This window comes from Zophobas morio, unplaced genomic scaffold (assembly GCF_036711695.1).
Source record: "Zophobas morio isolate AGI-343-1 ecotype UQ-CSIRO unplaced genomic scaffold, CSIRO_AGI_Zmor_V1 ptg000040l, whole genome shotgun sequence".
In the NCBI taxonomy this organism is placed as follows: domain Eukaryota; kingdom Metazoa; phylum Arthropoda; class Insecta; order Coleoptera; family Tenebrionidae; genus Zophobas; species Zophobas morio.
In genome coordinates, this window is record NW_026972145.1 from 3,071,151 (window position 1) to 3,087,585 (window position 16,435).

The 16,435-nt window shown below is 35.0% G+C and overlaps 4 protein-coding genes across 5 annotated transcripts; 1 reads left to right on the plus strand and 3 right to left on the minus strand.

Annotated features, from left to right (window-relative positions):
* Positions 1-446: 446 nt before the first annotated feature.
* Positions 447-2,040, minus strand: LOC135140309 (uncharacterized). The gene is made up of 3 exons (XM_064070802.1): positions 1,923-2,040; positions 1,469-1,846; positions 447-1,009 (listed from the first exon to the last, which is right to left on the minus strand). Exons 1-3 carry the CDS (start codon positions 2,038-2,040, stop codon positions 447-449), a joined length of 1,059 nt encoding a protein of 352 aa, XP_063926872.1.
* Positions 2,041-2,056: 16 nt separating this feature from the next.
* LOC135140310 (octapeptide-repeat protein T2-like) lies at positions 2,057-4,047 on the minus strand. Its single transcript, XM_064070803.1, has 4 exons — positions 3,954-4,047; positions 2,704-2,958; positions 2,267-2,660; positions 2,057-2,204 (listed from the first exon to the last, which is right to left on the minus strand). Exons 1-4 carry the CDS (start codon positions 4,045-4,047, stop codon positions 2,057-2,059), a joined length of 891 nt encoding a protein of 296 aa, XP_063926873.1.
* A 42-nt stretch (positions 4,048-4,089) lies between these two features.
* Positions 4,090-6,326, minus strand: LOC135140311 (octapeptide-repeat protein T2-like). Its single transcript, XM_064070804.1, has 2 exons — positions 6,173-6,326; positions 4,090-4,661 (listed from the first exon to the last, which is right to left on the minus strand). The coding sequence occupies exons 1-2, from the start codon at positions 6,324-6,326 to the stop codon at positions 4,090-4,092; spliced, it is 726 nt and encodes a 241-aa protein (XP_063926874.1).
* LOC135140285 (dynein light chain 1, cytoplasmic) lies at positions 6,088-14,178 on the plus strand. 2 transcript variants are annotated; one of them, XM_064070777.1, is made up of 3 exons: positions 6,088-6,195; positions 6,958-7,096; positions 12,985-14,178. In XM_064070777.1, the coding sequence occupies exons 2-3, from the start codon at positions 6,989-6,991 to the stop codon at positions 13,144-13,146; spliced, it is 270 nt and encodes an 89-aa protein (XP_063926847.1). In that variant the 5' UTR covers positions 6,088-6,195; positions 6,958-6,988; the 3' UTR covers positions 13,147-14,178. The 2 variants fall into 2 exon arrangements, with proteins under 2 accessions (XP_063926847.1, XP_063926846.1); XM_064070776.1 differs by lacking the exon at positions 6,088-6,195 and adding an exon at positions 6,530-6,710.
* The last annotated feature ends 2,257 nt before the right edge of the window (positions 14,179-16,435 follow it).

Sequence of the window (16,435 nt, forward strand, 5' to 3'; positions counted from 1 at the left end):
TAGTTCTTTCGTTAGGAAATAATTTATTAGTGAATGTTCTAGTAAATTGCGTAGATACAAAGAACAATAAAAAAATTTTTGCCAACATAAAGTATAAAAATATATTTATAAAAAATATATTTACCTACCAATGGAAGAGCACTAAATTTTAATCACATTCTTGAAAAAAAAAAGAAATTGCATTTAGAACTACCCATATTAAAAAGAGAAAAATATTTAAATATCTATTTATTTTGGGCTGATTTCATTTAATCTTTTCTCGACGTTTCGTAACCCTTGAGTATGAAAAAGTAAATGTTCCGTTTTCAGTCTGTCTATTGCTTTGTGTCTCTCTGTTTTTTTATGCCTCTGTTTTTCAGTCATCCTGTTTTTCTGCCCCTCTATCTTTCTGTTCCTCTTATCTTCCTATCCTTCTGTCTTTCTATGCCTCTGTTTTTCTATTCCCCTTATCTTTCTGTCCTTCTATCTTTTTTCCGTCTGTGTCTTTCTGTCACTCCAACTTTCGGTCCCTCTATCTTTTTATCATTCCGTCTTTTTGTTCCTCTGTTCCCCTGTTTTTCTGCTCTTCTGTCTTTCTGTCCTTTTGTCTTCCTGTCCCATCTTTCTGTTCCTGTCTTTCTTTCTTTCTTTCTTTCTACCTGTTTCCTCTTCTGTCTATCTGCCTCTCCTTCTTTCTGTCTGTCTCCCTTTCCGTCTTTCTCCCCTTCTGTTTTTCTCTCCTTCTGTCTTTCTTCCCTTGTCTTTCCCTTCTGTCTTTCCCCCTTCTGTCTTTCCTCCCTTCTGATTTTCACCCCCTTCTGTCTTTTTCCCTTTCTGTCATTCCCCTTTCTGTCTTCCCTCTTGTCTTCCCTCCTGTTTTTCCCCCTTCTGTTTTTCTCCCCTTCTGTTACTCGGCCCTTCTGTCTTTCCCCCCTTCTGTCTTTGTCCCCTTCTGTCTTTCTTCTCTTCGGTTCATCCCTCCCTTCTGCCTTACCCCTTCTGTCGTCCCCCCTTCCGTCTTTCCCCCCTTCTGTGTTTCTTCCTTTGTCTTTTTCGCCTTCGGTCTTTCCCCCTCATTCTGTCTATCTCCGCTTCTGTCTGTCTGTTTGTCTCCCCTTCTGTCGGTCTGTCTGTCTGTCGCCCCTTCTATCTGCCTGTACCCCCTTCTGTCTGTCTGCCTCTTCTTCTTTCTATCTGTTTCCTCTTCTGTCTATCTGCCTCTCCTTCTTTCTGTCTGTCTCCCTTTCCGTCTTTCTCCCCTTCTGTTTTTCTCTCCTTCTGTCTTTCTTCCCTTGTCTTTCCCCCTTCTGTCTTTCCCCCTTCTGTCTTTCCTCCCTTCTGATTTTCACCCCCTTCTGTCTTTTAACTCCCTCTGTCTTTCCCCCCTTCCGTCTATCCTCCACTTGTTTTCCCCCTTCTGTCTTTCCCTCCTTAACTTTCTCCCATCTGTCTTTTCTACATTTCTGTTACTCCCCCCTTCTGTCTATACCCCGATCTGTCTTCCTCCCGTTCTGTCTTTGTCCTCTTCTGTCTTTCCCTTCCCTTCTGTCTTTCCCCCTTCTGCCTTTTCCTTCCCTTCTGTCTTTCCCCCCCTTCCGTCTATCCCTACTTCTGTTTTCCCCCCTTCTGTCTTTCCCCTTTTTGTCTTTTCCCCCTTTTGTCTTTTGCCCCTTCTGTCTTTGTCCCTTCTGTGTTTCCGCTCCCTTCTGTTTTTCTCCCCTTGTCTTCCCTCCCTTCCGTCTATTCCCCACTTCTGTTTTCCCCCTTATGTCTTCCCCTTCTGTCTTCTCTCCTTCTGTCTTCTCTCCTTCTGTCTTCTCCTTTCTGTCTTTCCCGCTTCTATCTTTCTCCCTTCTGTCTTTCCTTCCTTAACTATTCCCCTTCTGTTTTTCCTCCCCTTCTATTACTCCCCCCTTCTGTCTATCCCCCGATCTGTCTTTTACCCCTTTTGTCTTTGTCCTCTTCTGTCTTTCCTCCCTTCTGTCTTTCTCCCCTTTTGTCTTTCGATTCTTCTATTTTTGTCCCTTCTGTGTTTCCGCTCCCTTCTGTCTTTCTCCCCATTTGTCTTTCGCCCCTTCTATTTTTGTCCCTTCTGTGTTTCCGCTCCCTTCTGTCTTTCTCCCTTTCTGTGGTTCTTCTCTTGTCTTTCCCTTCTGTCTTTCCCCCTTCTGCCTTTCCCCCTTCCGCCTATCCTCCACTTGTTTTCCCCTTTATGTCTTTCCCTCCTTAACTTTCTCCCATCTGTCTTTTCTCCCCTTCTGTTACTCCCACCTTCTGTTACTCCCACCTTCTGTCTATCCCCCGATCTGTCTTCCTCCCGTTCTGTCTTTGTCCTCTTCTGTCTTTCCCTTCCCTTCTGTCTTTCCCCCTTCTGCCTTTTCCTTCCCTTCTGTCTTTCCCCCCCTTCCGTCTATCCCTACTTCTGTTTTCCCCCCTTCTGTCCTTCCCCTTTTTGTCTTTTCCCCCTTTTGTCTTTTGCCCCTTCTGTCTTTGTCCCTTCTGTGTTTCCGCTTCCTTCTGTTTTTCTCCCCTTGTCTTCCCTCCCTTCCGTCTATTCCCCACTTCTGTTTTCCCCCTTATGTCTTCCCCTTCTGTCTTCTCCTTTCTATCTTTCCCGTTTCTATCTTTCTCCCTTCTGTCTTTCCTTCCGTAACTATTCCCCTTCTGTTTTTCCTCCCCTTCTGTTACTCCCCCCTTCTGTCTATCCCCCGATCTGTCTTTTACCCCTTTTGTCTTTGTCCTCTTCTGTCTTTCCTCCCTTCTGTCTTTCTCCCCTTTTGTCTTTCGACCCTTCTATTTTTGTCCCTTCTGTGTTTCCGCTCCCTACTGTCTTTCTCCCCTTCTGTCTTTCTCCCCTTTTGTCTTTCGCCCCTTCTATTTTTGTCCCTTCTGTGTTTCTCCCTTTCTGTGGTTCTTCCCTTGTCTTTCTCTTCTGTCTTTCCCCCTTCTGCCTTTCCCCCTTCTGTCTTTCCTCCCCTTCTGAATTTCACCCTTACTGTCTTTTACCTCCCTTTGTCTTTCCCCCCTTTCGTCTATCCCCAAGTTCTGTTTTCCCCCTTCTGTCTTTCCCCCCTTCTGTCTTTCCACTCCCTTCTGTCTTTCTTCTCTTCCGTCTATCCCTCCTTCTGTCTTTCCCCCTTTTGTTTTACCCCTTCAGTCGTCCCCCTTTCGCGCTTCTGTGTTTCTCTTTTTGTCTTTTTCGCCTTCGGTCTTTCCCCCTCATTCTGTCTATCTCCCCTTCTGTATGTCTGTTTGTTTGTTTCCCCTTCTGTCTGTCTGTGCCCTTTATGTCTGTCTGTTTGCCTCCCCTTCTGTCGGTCTGTCTGTCTTTCCTTCTGTTTGTCTGTATCCCCTTCTGACTGCCTGTCGCCCCTTCTATCCACCTGTCGCCCCTTCTGTCTGCCTGTACTCCCTTCTGTCTGTCTGTCTCCCCTTCTGTCTGTCTGCCTCTCCTTCTTTCTATCTATTTCCTCTTTTGTCTATCTGCCTCTCCTTCTTTCTGTCTGCCTCCCTTTTCGTCTTTCTCCCCTTCTGTTTTTCTCTCCGTCTGTCGTTCTTCGCTTGTCTTTCCCTTCTGCCTTCCCCCCTTCTGTCTTTCCTCCCCTTCTAATTATCACCCCTTTCTGTCTTTTACCTCCCTCTGTCTTTCCCCCCTTCCGTCTATCCCCCACTTCTGTTTTCCCCCTTCTGTCTTTCCCTCCTTAACTTTCTCCCGTCTGTCTTTTCTACCCTTCTGTTACTCCCCTTTTCTGTCTTCGTTCCGTTCTGTCTTTGTCCTCTTCTACTTTTCCCCTCTCTTCTGTCTTTTCCCCTTCTGCTTTTTCCTTCCCTTCTGTCTTTTCGCCCCTTCCGTCTATCCCAACTTCTCTTTTCCCCCTTTCTGTCTTTTTCTTCCCTTCTGTCTTTCCCCCCTTCTGTCTTTTGCCCCTTCTATTTTTCTGTCTTTTTCTCCCCTTCTGTCATCCCTTGTCTACCCTCCCTTGTCTTTCCCCCTTCTGCCTTTCTCCCTTCTGTCTTTCCTCCCCTTCTGTCTTTTACCTTCCTCTGTCTTTCCTCCCCTTCTGTCATTCCCTCCTTAACTTTTCCTCTTCTGTTACTCCCCCCTTCTGTCTATTCTCCGATCTGTCTTTTTCCTCTTCTGTCTTTGTCCTCTTCTCTCTTTCCCCTCCCTTCTGTCTTTCCCTTCTTCTGTCTTTTCCTTCCCTTCCCTCTTTCCCCCTTTCTGTCTATCCCTATTTCTGTTTTTCCCCCTTCTGCCTTCCCTTCTTCTGTCTTTCCCCCTTCTGTCTTTCTCCCCTTTTGTCTTTCGCTCCTTCTATCCTTGTCCCTTCTGTGTTTCCGCTCCCTTCTGTCTTTCTCCCCTTCTGTCTTTCTTCCCTTGTCTTTCCCCCTTCTGTCTTCTCCCCTTCTGTCTTCTCCCTTCTGTCTTTCCCCCTTCTGTCTTCCCCCTTCTGTCTTTTCCTCCTTAACTTTCCTTCTGTCTTTCCCCCCCTTCCGTCTATCCCTACTTCTGTCTCTCCCCCCTTCTGTCTTTTCCTTTCCTTCTGTCTTTCCCCCCCTTTCGTCTATCCCTGCTTCTGTTTTCCCCCCTTCTGTCTTCCCTCCTTCTGTCTTTCCCACTTTTGTCTTTCGCCCTTTCTGTCTTTGTCCCTTCTGTTTCCGCTCCCTTCTGTCTTTCTCCCCTTTTGTCGTTCACCCCTTGTCTTTCACCCCTTCTGTCTGTCTCCTGTTCTGTCTTTCTCCCCTTCTGTCTGTTTGTCTCCCCTTCTGTGTGTTTGCCTCCCCTTCTGTTTGTCTGTTTGTATTCCCTTTTATCTGCCTGTCTGCCTGTCCCACCTTCTGTCTGACAGTCCTCCCTTCTGTCTGCCTGTCCCCCCCTTTTGTCTGTCTGTCTCCCCTTCTGTCTGTCTGCCTCTCCTTCTGCCTGTCTACCTCCCCATCTTTCTGTCTGTCTCCCCTGTCAGTCTTCTGTTTTTCTCCTTTTGTCTTTCACCTCTTCTGTCTTTCTTCCCCATTCTGTCTGTGTCCTCTTCTGTCTCTCTGTTTTTCTGTCCCTATGTCGTCTTTCCCTTCTATCCTTTTATCCCTTTGCCCAATTGCCCCTCGGTTCTTTTTGCCCCTCTCTTCTCCTGTCTTCTGTCCCTCTGTCGTTCCGGCCTCCTGTCTTTCTGTCTCTTTAGTCCTCTGTCTTTTTGTCCTTTTATCTATCTGTTCCTCTCTTTCTACTCCTGTCTTTGTTTGCTTCTGCCCTCTATCCTTTTGCCTCCTTACTGTACTATTGTCTTTCTGTTTTCTGTCTTACTGTTCTTCTGTTTTTATTTCATTCGTAAGCGACTGAATTTTCACCGCCTATCTTCGTTTTGTATTTCTGTAGGAATTCAATTCCGTCCATTGATTTTCATGACCACTGAAGTATACAAAATAAATAGGTCACTAGAACAGCTAATCACAAGGAAGTTTGCATTTGTCAAGGACGCCCTATAATCTACGTCCTTGGGAATCGCTGAGTTTCAATGACATATGACGTAACACAGTGGCGGGGGCGGCGCTTTTAAAACTTTTAACAAAACTGAAAAGTACAATTTGGTATATAGTTCATTGGAATAACACAGTACTAAGTACAATTGATTTATTGATCCACTCCACAGTTCTGATGACGCCATCTCAAGATAGATAAGAACAGATGTTTAATTTCGTCGCGTCATCGATTTGTTTTCTTTTAATAAAGTGTGATTTTGAGTAAAATATTTGGTTGACATCACTCATGTAATGAGAAAAAGAAGTTTGTCTAAGTTGCAATCCTTGGAGAACTCCTGAAGTTATATTTAAAACAAAAAATTTATTAAATTAAAATTTGACCAGGCACCACAAACAACTCTAGTGGTAGCGGGGTTGCCTATCTTTGTTCGATATAATTTATTTCTGTTCCCGAAACGTCTCTAGGCGCCTTTTTTGACTATGACAAGTGTCAAAAACCGGCCACTTGATTAAAAGTTTTGTTGAAATTCGAATCGAATTTTGCGGCGGCTGACGCCACTGCGGCAGTGTGTCGTCGGCGGCCGATTCGAAAATCGTGTTGGCGGGTGCGCAGTGCCCCCGTATCGATCCCGGTAAAAATTAATAAAGCATCAGTGTGTTGGGGTTGTTGGGTCCAAATGCAAAATTCCAGTGTAAAAACCGACTTAAGTTAAACCTCCCCGTTTGAGTCTCCGCAAAGTAAGTGAGCGTGCGTTCGTGTAGACCTGCATGCGGTCGTCCCATGCCTGTGTCATAACCGCCCCCACCGCCCCCAGATTCGCCTCGACCACCTCACGTTTGTGTATTCTGCTTCTAGCTTGGTCCGGCATCGAATGAGCCATAAAACTGTAAAAGCATCATTTTCAGACAACATTAAATTGAGTATAAATTGGTACAGTAAAAATCAGATTAATCGCATGTTCTGTTCGTGCATGGTGCATGGGGGGGGCCGGGGGCGGCGGGTCCCGGCCGCACGCCACTGGCGCGGCCTTGCCGCCGGCCAATCGCGGCGCGCCTGCCAGACGCCCCTGCCAGAAGCCCCTAGCGGCCGGCCAATCGGCGCGCCGGCGACTTTTGGCATTATCCCGATCAAAAGCCAGTCAAAAAAGTTGAGAATCTAGCTTTTCAACAAGAAGAGAAAATTCTAAAGCGTGAGAGTTTGACAGTTCGAGGTTCTTTTGCCCGCTGAACAGGCGATTTGTGGTAAATTTCACGTAAGTACAGCGGGGCCACGAGTGATCGGGACGAGATCAATCATCGGATGGTCGCATGCTTGTCAAAGATGTTTTTGATCGTTTTGTATTGATAAAACTAGAGCATGGTCGTGCCAGTTATCTGTTATGGCAGAGCTGGTCGCTCGGGCCAGCGTCCGCATCAGAGACTTGAATGCTTCGTACAAGAGGTGTCTTCGAGCACCTGCACATGCACCAGCGGCCCCCTCGTAATTCTATCGTGTTCCAGGTCCAGTAACAAGCAACACAAAACAGACAAGATGACCGACCGCAAAGCCGTCATCAAGAATGCCGACATGAGCGAGGACATGCAGCAGGACGCGGTGGATTGCGCCACACAGGCCATCGAGAAGTACAACATCGAGAAGGTAACTAAGACGGCGACCCGACACGCTAAACCGGGGGGCTAACTCGATCCACACTCGAAAGCGACACCCTTCTAAGGGTTCCACGTGATTCTAATATCATGACTACCGTAAGTAAAGTCGGCCGCAAACTTCCAGAAAAAGACCACAGTGAGGAAATTACACCAACATTCCGTGCAGTGCAAATCGTGTTTTAGAGTGAGGTTAGAGTACACACAAATTACACACGACGTTCCAACACCGGCTAAAAGTGTCACAATCAATTGCGGGATCAGCGTAAACAGATAATTTTTAAATTACGCAGCTGAGTGAAAACAGCGCCATATTAGTTGAAGTGTCAAAACTAGTAACTTTCGAAAAGTCCCTACATTAATACAGTGTATGAATTTTAGCAATGGAAAGATAGGCAACCAAATATACTAATAAAATTGAAAACCAGCAAACGTTTCTGTATTCAGTAATTACTAATTAGTGACAATATTGTACAAAGTTAGTCGAGGTCACCAAAGGGTGAAAGTATAATTTTAAGCATGGCGGTTGTGTTGGCAACAATGGTATTTCAAATTCATACAAAGTCTAATTTATTCCAATAATTCTGAATACATACATTTTCTAAAAAAAAAAACTTAATTTTTTGTGTTTGTACAAATGTAAATTCCTTACTAATAACGGGTTTTTTTACGTTTTCTGAAGTCACTAGCATTGAGTGAACAAATACAAAGCTTCTATTGAAATTTATTAATTCATCCCCTGTAGAAAACTGATGACGTCATCTGAACAGAATGTCAAATGTCTCTTTTGTTGCATTTTTTTTACCTTTTTTGACTCTCTTTGTAGTCGTTTTTCGTTTTTTTATTATTTTTTTTCCTTTTTCTGATTGTCGCTTTTTGTAGAAATTTTTTGTTGTTTTTTTTGGTCATTTTTTTATTGCATTTTTCGTGGACTGTTTTGTTCTCTTTTGTCACCTGTGGTAATCGAGTTTTTCGATTGTTGGATTTAAAAAATTGTTCGTTTTCCATTTTTAATTTTTGAATGTTTCGATTTTCCATGTTTTGACTGCACAATTTTTCGTTTTATTTTTCGGGTTTCTAATTTTTGGAAGTTTCAAACTTTAGAATTTGCAATTTTTCAGTGTAATTTTTTGTTTTGTTATTTATTTATTTGCTTTACTTTCCCATTTTTCAGTTTTTCAATGTTCAGATTTTGATTTTTCTTTCTTTTCATTTTTTCTATTTGCAATTTTTTCTCTTACAACTTTGGATTTTTATTATTTAACATCTTCTCAATTTTAGATTTTTCAAGTTTTCGTTTCTTCAATTTTTGATTTGTTATTTTTCTAGTTTTTCATTTTAAATATGTAAATTTAGAAACTAAAATCGGAAAATTAAAGAAATTGGAAAATCGGATAATCGAGGAATCTAACAAATGAAAAATTTAAAATTTTGAAAAATCAAAGATTGAAAATTTGAGAATTGAAAAATAAAATCGGGGAAATGAAAATTAAAAAACCTAGAAAATGAAAAATAACAATCAAGAACTTGAAAAATTGAGGAAATGAAAGAATGAAAACTCGAAAAAAGAAAATTCGAAAAATAAAAGATTGGGGAACTTAAAAATCAAAAAGACGAAATATTGTAAAATCGAAATAAACATTTAATAAATAAAGGAAACGAAAAAAAATTGTGGAAACGAAAAATTGAAAAAGTCGATAGATTAAAAATTGAGGAACTTACAAATAGAAAAAGCAAACATTTTTTCGTTTTTTCAATTTCAATTTTTAGATTTTTCAGTTCTCGGATTTTTCAATTTTCGGGTGTCCCAAGCTTTAAATTTTGAAAATTTTTGATTTACAATTTCACGAGTTTTCAACTTTTTAATTTTTAGATGTTTTAATTTTTCACATCTTCTATTTCTCGATTTGTAATTTTTCGTTTCGGTTTTTATTTTCTTTTTTCTTTTTCAGTTTTCCAATGTTTCGATTTTATAATTTTAATTTTTTCAATATGAAATTTTTTTCTTCAATTTTTGATTTTCCATTTTTCCAGTTTTCATTTTAAATATGTATCTAATAATAATACAAATTTTTAAATGTTTGACTTTTTCAATTTTAGGATTTTTGAAATTATTGGATTTTAATTTTTGAATTTCTCCTTATTTAATTTTTCACTTTTTGTTTTTTCATTGTTGACAGTTTTTCGTCTGTACAATTTCGACCATTTTTCGATTCGCGATTTTTTCATTTTTGAGTTTTTTTTTGTTTCTTTAATTTTTAGATTTTTCAATTTCCAATTTTTCAGTTTTTCGACTCTTTAATTTTTCATTTCTTCAATTTTTCGACCTCCAATTTTTTAGTTTTCATTTTTTTGTTCCTTCAGTTTCTGATTTGCAATTTTTCGAATTTTTAACTTCCGATTTTCCAACTTTTGAATTTTTCAATTTTTAGATTTTGCTTTTTTTCCATTTGAGTTTTTCCAGTTTTTAAATTTTGAATTTTTCGTTTCGGATTTTTATTTTCTTTATTTCATCAATTATTCGATTTTTTATGGATATTCCTATGTTAATTATTTCTTCAATTTTAATTTTTTTTTTCGATTTTTCTTTCTCTTTGTAATTGTGAAAATTTTCAATTTCTAGATTTTTCAATTTTTAGGTTCGCAATTTTTTTCGTTTTCATGTCAGTTTTTGGGTTTAACAGTTGTTTTTTATTTGATTCGTTTTTTCCTGTTTCCAATTTTCGTTTTATAATTTTTTTTACAATCTTTAAGTTTACCAAATTTTATTTTTTAATGTTTCCATTTTTCATTTATTCAGTTATTCGATATTCCACTGTTTCGATTTTTTAGTTTTTCAGTTTTTAATTTTTCGATTTTCCGATTTTTGATTTTTCAGATTGTCGATTTTTTAATTTTTTCACGAATTTTCGAATTTTCAATTTTTATATGTTGCAAGCTTTAGATTTTGAATATTTTTGATTTAAAATTTCACGAGTTTTCAATTTTTTTCTTTTTTAGATTTTTTAATTTTTCATTTTTTCAATTTTCCAATGTTCTGATTTTATAATTTTTCTTTTTTTTTTAATGTGAAAATTTAAAATTTTTCGATTTGCAGCTTTTATTTTTCAACTTTTATATTTTTTAATTTTTCGTTTTTTCAATTTAAAATTATTCAGGTTCTCGATTTTTTAATTCTTCGTTTCCTCAATTTTTAATGTGCCATTTTTCTAATTTTCATTTTAATAATAATTATAATTTTTTAAATGTTCCACTTTTCCAATTTTACGATTTTAGAAGTTTTCCATTTTTCAATTATTGGATTTTATTCGTTTTCCAAATTTTCAATTCGATTCGTTTTTCCTTCCCTCTAGTTTTTCGATTCTTAATTTTTTTCTATTTTCCAATTTTTTAATTTTTTTAATTCTGGATTTTTCAATTTTTTGGTTTTCTTTGTTTTATCAATTATTCGATTTTTGGATGTTTCGATTTTATAATTTATTTTTTCAATTTTTATAATTGCGATTTTTTCATTTTTTTGTTTTTTCAAAATTTAGATTCTTGATTTTTTCAATTTTATAGGTTTTTCTTTTTCTTTGTCATTGCGAAAAATTTCTCAATTGTTAGGCTTGCAATTTTTCTAGTTTTCATTTTAATTTTTGGGTTTTTCAGTTTTTTTGATTCGATTCGTTTTTTCACGTTTTCCAATTTTTCGACTTATTAATTTTTTACAATTTTGAAGTTTCCCAAATTTTATTTTTTCAATGCTTCGATTTTTCGTTTCTTCAGTTATTCGATTTGCAAGTTTTCGATTTTCCACTTTCTCGATTTTTTAGTTTTTCAATTTTTCAACATCGATTTTTCTACTTTTCGGTTTTCCGGTTTTTGATTTGTCGGTTTTCATATCATTTTTAGATGTTCCAAGCTTTGGATTTTGAAAATTTTCGATTTACAATTTTACAAATTTCAGACTTATTAGTTTTTCGAATTTCAATTTCCCGATTTTTCAACGTTTCGAATAAAAAAAATGGAAAAAATGTGAAGAATTTTAAAATTGGATTTCAAAAATTAAAAAGTGTAAATAAAATCAGTTTTCTAACTTTTGAATTTTTCAATATTTAGATTTTGCAGTTTTTCGATTTGAGTTTCTCCAGTTTTTAGTTTTTATTTTAAATTTTCAATTTTTCGTTTCATATTTTTATTTTCTTTATTCTTTATTTAATCAATTATTCGATTTTTGGATGTTTCGATTTTATAATTAATTTTTTCAAATTTATCGGTTTTTCTTTTTCTTCGTCATTGTGAAATTTTTCAATTTTTAACGCTTGCAATTTTTCTAGTTTTCATTGTAATTTTTGAGTTTTCCAGTTTTTTTGATTCGATTCGTGTTTCCAATTTTTCGATTTATTGACTTTTTGCGATTTTGAAGTTTCCCAAATTTTATTTTTTCAATGTTTCGATTTTTTAGTTTTTCCATTTTTTCAACTTCGATTTTTCTACTTTTGGATTTTCCAGTTTTTGATTTTTCAAATTGTCGATTTTTTAATTTTAATGTTTTTTTACTTTTCGAATTCTCGAATTTTCAATTTGTAGATGGTCCAAGCTTTAGATTTTGAAATTTTTCGATTTTTCAACATTTCGAATAAAAAAAATGGAAAAAAAAATGTGAAGAATTTTAAAATTGGATTATCAAAAATTAAAAAATTAAGACTTTAAAATTATAAAGTCGAAGGAAACATTGAATAAAATAAAGGAAATGAAAAAACGACAAATTGTGAGATAAAAACGTGGAAATTTTTTTTGTTTAAAAAAAAAGAAAATAATTGTAACCTCAAATTCACACTTTAATATTTTAAGTACGTACTCTTTTGATGAAACGAAACTATATATCTTAAGAAAAAAAAGACAAAGAGTAAGCCCCACCCACCCTCCCCTATGTGACGAATTTTCATTCGCTCTTAGACAAAGGGGTGGAGCATAATTGCAAATTCCATATTTCCCTACAAAAATTTACGATTTTTCATTTCTTCAATTAGTCGCTTTCCAATTTTTCAATTTTCCGACTTTTGAATTTTACAGTTTTTAGATTTTGCGATTTTTCGATTTGAATTTCTCCAGTTTTTAGTTTTTAAATTTTCAATTTTTCGTTTCGGATTTTTATTTTCTTTATTTTATCAATTATTCGATTTTTGGATGTTTCGATTTTATAATTTATTTTTTCAATTTTTCAACTTATCGATTTTTTAAATTTTTATATTTTTTTACTTCTCGAGTTCTCGAATTTTCAATTTTTAGATGTTCCAAGCTTCAGATTTTGAAATTTTTCGATTTTTCAACATTTCGAATAAAAAAAATGGAAAAAATGTGAAGAATTTTAAAATTGGATTATCAAAAATTAAAAAATTAAAAAGTATAAAATGAAGACTTTAAAATTATAAAAATCGAAAGAAACATTGAATAAAATAAAGGAAATGAAAAAACGAAAAATTGTGAGATAAAAACGTGGAAATTCTTTTTGTTTAAAAAATAATAATAATATAATTCTAACCTCAAATTCACCCTTTAATATTTTAAGTACGTATTTTTTAGAAGAAAGAAAGCTATATATCTTAAGAAAGAAAAGGCTGAGCATAATTGCAAAATATAATGTCTTCCGGCCATTGAGTGAAATAGCCAAGTTTAATGACAAGTTGAGTTTTAATCAAGGATTATCACGATGTCAGGGCAAATTTTGGAAGCTTTATTTAATTTTGATTGTACAGTGTGACACTAATTGACTGTGGTTTTCTGGAAGTTAAAGGAGTTTTACAATTTCTTTTTCGTTTTGTGCGACTGATGGTTGCCCCCCGGCTTAGCCAATGGCGTTGCGCCACGTGCCGCGACTGACAGTGTCGTTTTCAGGATATAGCGGCATACATAAAGAAGGAATTCGACAAGAAGTACAACCCGACGTGGCACTGCATCGTTGGTCGGAATTTCGGGTCGTACGTGACCCACGAGACGCGCCATTTCATATATTTCTACTTAGGACAGGTGGCGATACTGCTGTTCAAGAGCGGTTAAATTATCATTCCCCACCCGTACAGTATTCCAAGGAAAATTTAACATAAAGCCGGACTTCTAATAAGCTATGTTTTTGTCATTTCTCGGTTCTATTCCATTTTCGAATCAGGTGTGTTTTTGTAACGGTGGTTTGCGAGTGGGTGACTCGAAAATGGTTCCCTAAATCCACAACAGGGGTGTTATTCGTGTAACAATTGGAATATATTTTTGTTCATTCAACGATTTTTATTTGTATAGCGTTAAGTAGAGTCGGGAAATGTTGATTTCGTCAAAATCACGAGTTCAACGCACAATTAGTGGACAGCGTGTACGGTTATATGGTTTCTAGTGGCTTCAAAGTCTGCACTTGAATCAACATTTCTTTAATTATTTACATTGTTTGCCCCATTCCCCAAATGGATGTTTGTTGCTAAATATATTCAACTAAAACCTATTCCGTAAGTTGTTAATCTATATTATATAAGCCATCTACTAAAGTTGTACTTAAGTCTTGTTATACTTGAATGTAGATTATATTTTTTGTTTACTACTTGGATGATGATTTGTGGAGCGTTCTCGTCAGGTGACGTCCATTTCTAGCTAACGGCGCTCCAAAGTGATATAACCGTTTAGTTCTTTTAAATGACTTGAGTCACTGCCGCCACATTTAGAAGAACTAACATTTTTTGCTTGCTTCTGCCAACTCTTTCCTTACGAAAACACATTCCACCAAACGTATTTTCGACAGGAAGGAAACCACAAAATATATTTTTGTATTAAAAAATACCTAAGGGATGGGCATGGTTTTTAAGAATAGCGACTCGCTTTGTTTTTATTAAATAGATTATAGGCAATCGTTATTATTTAGAAGAACTAAATTCAAATATCGCTTCTTTTTCTCTCACTCATTAGTATAGGGAAATTAACTGTATTTGATGTTATCATTTTTATCCCCCGTTCCTTTCATCCCCATCCCGCAGTCCCGGACCCCATCTTGTACCCTTATTTTCATACTCTGTATCTCCATATGTAGCAAATACATGGTTAAAGATTTCACGAGTTTGAATTACCCGCCCTTGGAATTGGCATTTTGATAGGTCGGCCAATCGCGACGCAGTGTTTGAATGTGGCGCCACGGATAACGCTGGAGGGCAGTGTTGCCATATCTACAGATTGAAGACATGTCAACAATTTTAGGTGAAAATTAACGAAAAGGCGACGTGTTTTTTTAATTTCTATTCGCTCAATCAAAAGAAGGTAGACGGTCTCAGGTTAATGCAAATATATTTTTTTTTGTTTTCTTCACTTTCTTGAGTTTTCAATTTTTCGATTAAAAAATTTCCCGAATTCCCAGTTGTGAATTTTTCAATTTTTACTTTTTTAATTTTTCGATTCCACAATTTTCCGATTTGCAATTTTTTGTTTCGATTTTTTATTTTCCAATTATTTAATCCTGCGTTTCTAATTTATAAATCTAATTTTTTCAATTTTTGTTTCTTCAATTTTTAGATTTGCAATTTTTGAGTTTTTTGTTTTTCTTGTTTCTTCAATTGTTCTATTTGAAAAGAGTTTTCAATGGTGAATTTTTAAATTTTTCATCTCTTCAAATTTTAGATTTACAATTTTTCGTTTCGGTTTTTTATTTTCTCCATTTTTTCGGTTTGCGTTTTGTCAATTTTTCGATTTAAAAACTTGTCGAGTTTTCAATTTTGAATATTTCAAGTTTTAGTTTTTCAATTTTTCGATTCTTCAATGTTTCGTTTCTTCAAATTTTCGATTTGGAATTTTTCGTTTCGATTTTTTTATTTTTAATTATTCTATTTTTCAATGTTTCTATTTCGTAATTTTACTTTTTTAAAATTTCTCTGCGTTTTTTAATTTTTAGTTTTTTTTATTCTCCAATTGTTTGATCTTTCAATGTTTCTATTTTATAATTTTAATTTTATTCAGTTTTTCGTTTCTTCAATTTTTGGATTTGCGATTTTTCAATTTTTCGTTTTTCTAATTACTTTTTCGATTTAAAAATTTCTCGAATTTTCAATTAGAATTTTTCAATTTTGGTTTTTTAATTTTTGGATTCTTCAGTTTTTCATTTCTTTAAATTTTCGATTTGCAATTTTCAGCTTCGGTGTTTTATCTTCCCCATTTGAAGAATTTTTTCGATTTTTCATTGTTCCCATTTTATAATTTTAATTTTTTCAATTTTACATTTGCAATCCAATTTTTAATTTTTCATTTTTTCGATTCGCCAATTTTTCATGTCTTCAATTTTTCGATTTGCAATTTTTCGTTTCGATTTTTTATTTTCTCTCTTTATTTTTCAATTACCAAATTTTTCAGTGTTTCTATTTTATAATTTTAAAATTTTCAATTTTTCGATTTGCGATTTTTCGATTTAAAAATTTCTCGAGTTTCCAACTGCGAATTTTTCAATTTTTCGTTCCTTTTTTTTTCTTTATTTTCCAATTGTTTGATCTTTCTATGTTTCTATTTTATAATTTTAATTTTATTCAGTTTTTCGTTTCTTCAATTTTTGGATTTGCGATTTTTCAATTTTTCGTTTTTCTAATTACTTTTTCGATTTAAAAATTTCCCGAATTTTCAATTAGAATTTTTCAATTTTGGATTTTTAATTTTTGGATTCTTCAGTTTTTCATTTCTTTAAATTTTCGATTTGCAATCTTCAGCTTCGGTGTTTTATCTTCCCCATTTGAAGAATTTTTTCGATTTTTCATTGTTCCCATTTTATAATTTTAATTTTTTGAATTTTACATTTGCAATTTTCCAATTTTTAATTTTTCATTTTTTCGATTCGCCAATTTTTCATGTCTTCAATTTTTCGAATTGCAATTTTTCGTTTCGATTTTTTATTTTCTCTCTTTATTTTTCAATTACCAAATTTTTCAGTGTTTCTATTTTATAATTTTAAAATTTTCAATTATTCAATTATTTAATCCTTCTATGTTTCTATTTTATATATTTTAATTTTTTCAATTTTTCGATTTGCGATTTTTCAGGTTTTCGTTTTTCTTATTTCTTCAATTTTTTGATTTTAAAATTTCTCGAGTTTTCAATTGTGAATTTTTCAATTTTTAATTCTTCAATTTTAGGGTGCTTCAATTTTTCATTTTTTAATTTTTTGATTCTTCAATTTTTCATTTCTTCAAATTTTCGATTTGCAATTTTTCGTTTCGGTTTTTATTTTCTTCATTTTTAGAATTTTTAGATTTTGTAATTTAATTTTTTTCAATTTTTCGATTTGGGATTTTTCAATTTTTCGCCTTTCTGGTTTCTTCAATTTTTCTGTTTA

What these genes read in the sequence shown, in the direction of transcription:
- LOC135140309 (XM_064070802.1), bottom strand. Translation starts at nt 2,040, where the DNA reads ATGGGGAGAAAGACAGAAGGGAGCGGAAACACAGAAGGGACAAAAATA. An exon ending in AGAGGACAAAGACAAAAGGG is followed by an intron (nt 1,847 to 1,922) that starts GTAAAAGACAGA and finishes GGAATAGTTAAG; the next exon opens with GAAGGAAAGACAGAAGGGAG. An exon ending in CGGGAGGAAGACAGATCGGG is followed by an intron (nt 1,010 to 1,468) that starts GTATAGACAGAA and finishes GAAGAAACACAG; the next exon opens with AAGGGGGGAAAGACGGAAGG.
- LOC135140310 (XM_064070803.1), bottom strand. Translation starts at nt 4,047, where the DNA reads ATGACAGAAGGGGAGGAAAGACAGAGGAAGGTAAAAGACAGAAGGGGA. An exon ending in AGGGGGAAAGACAAGGGAGG is followed by an intron (nt 2,959 to 3,953) that starts GTAGACAAGGGA and finishes GGTGAAATTCAG; the next exon opens with AAGGGGAGGAAAGACAGAAG. An exon ending in GATCGGGGGATAGACAGAAG is followed by an intron (nt 2,205 to 2,266) that starts GTGGGAGTAACA and finishes GAGAAAGTTAAG; the next exon opens with GAGGGAAAGACATAAAGGGG.
- LOC135140311 (XM_064070804.1), bottom strand. Translation starts at nt 6,326, where the DNA reads ATGCCGGACCAAGCTAGAAGCAGAATACACAAACGTGAGGTGGTCGAG. An exon ending in GCGGAGACTCAAACGGGGAG is followed by an intron (nt 4,662 to 6,172) that starts GTTTAACTTAAG and finishes GAACGACAAAAG; the next exon opens with GGGAGAAAGACAGAAGGGAG.
- LOC135140285 (XM_064070777.1), top strand. Translation starts at nt 6,989, where the DNA reads ATGACCGACCGCAAAGCCGTCATCAAGAATGCCGACATGAGCGAGGAC. An exon ending in AGAAGTACAACATCGAGAAG is followed by an intron (nt 7,097 to 12,984) that starts GTAACTAAGACG and finishes TGTCGTTTTCAG; the next exon opens with GATATAGCGGCATACATAAA.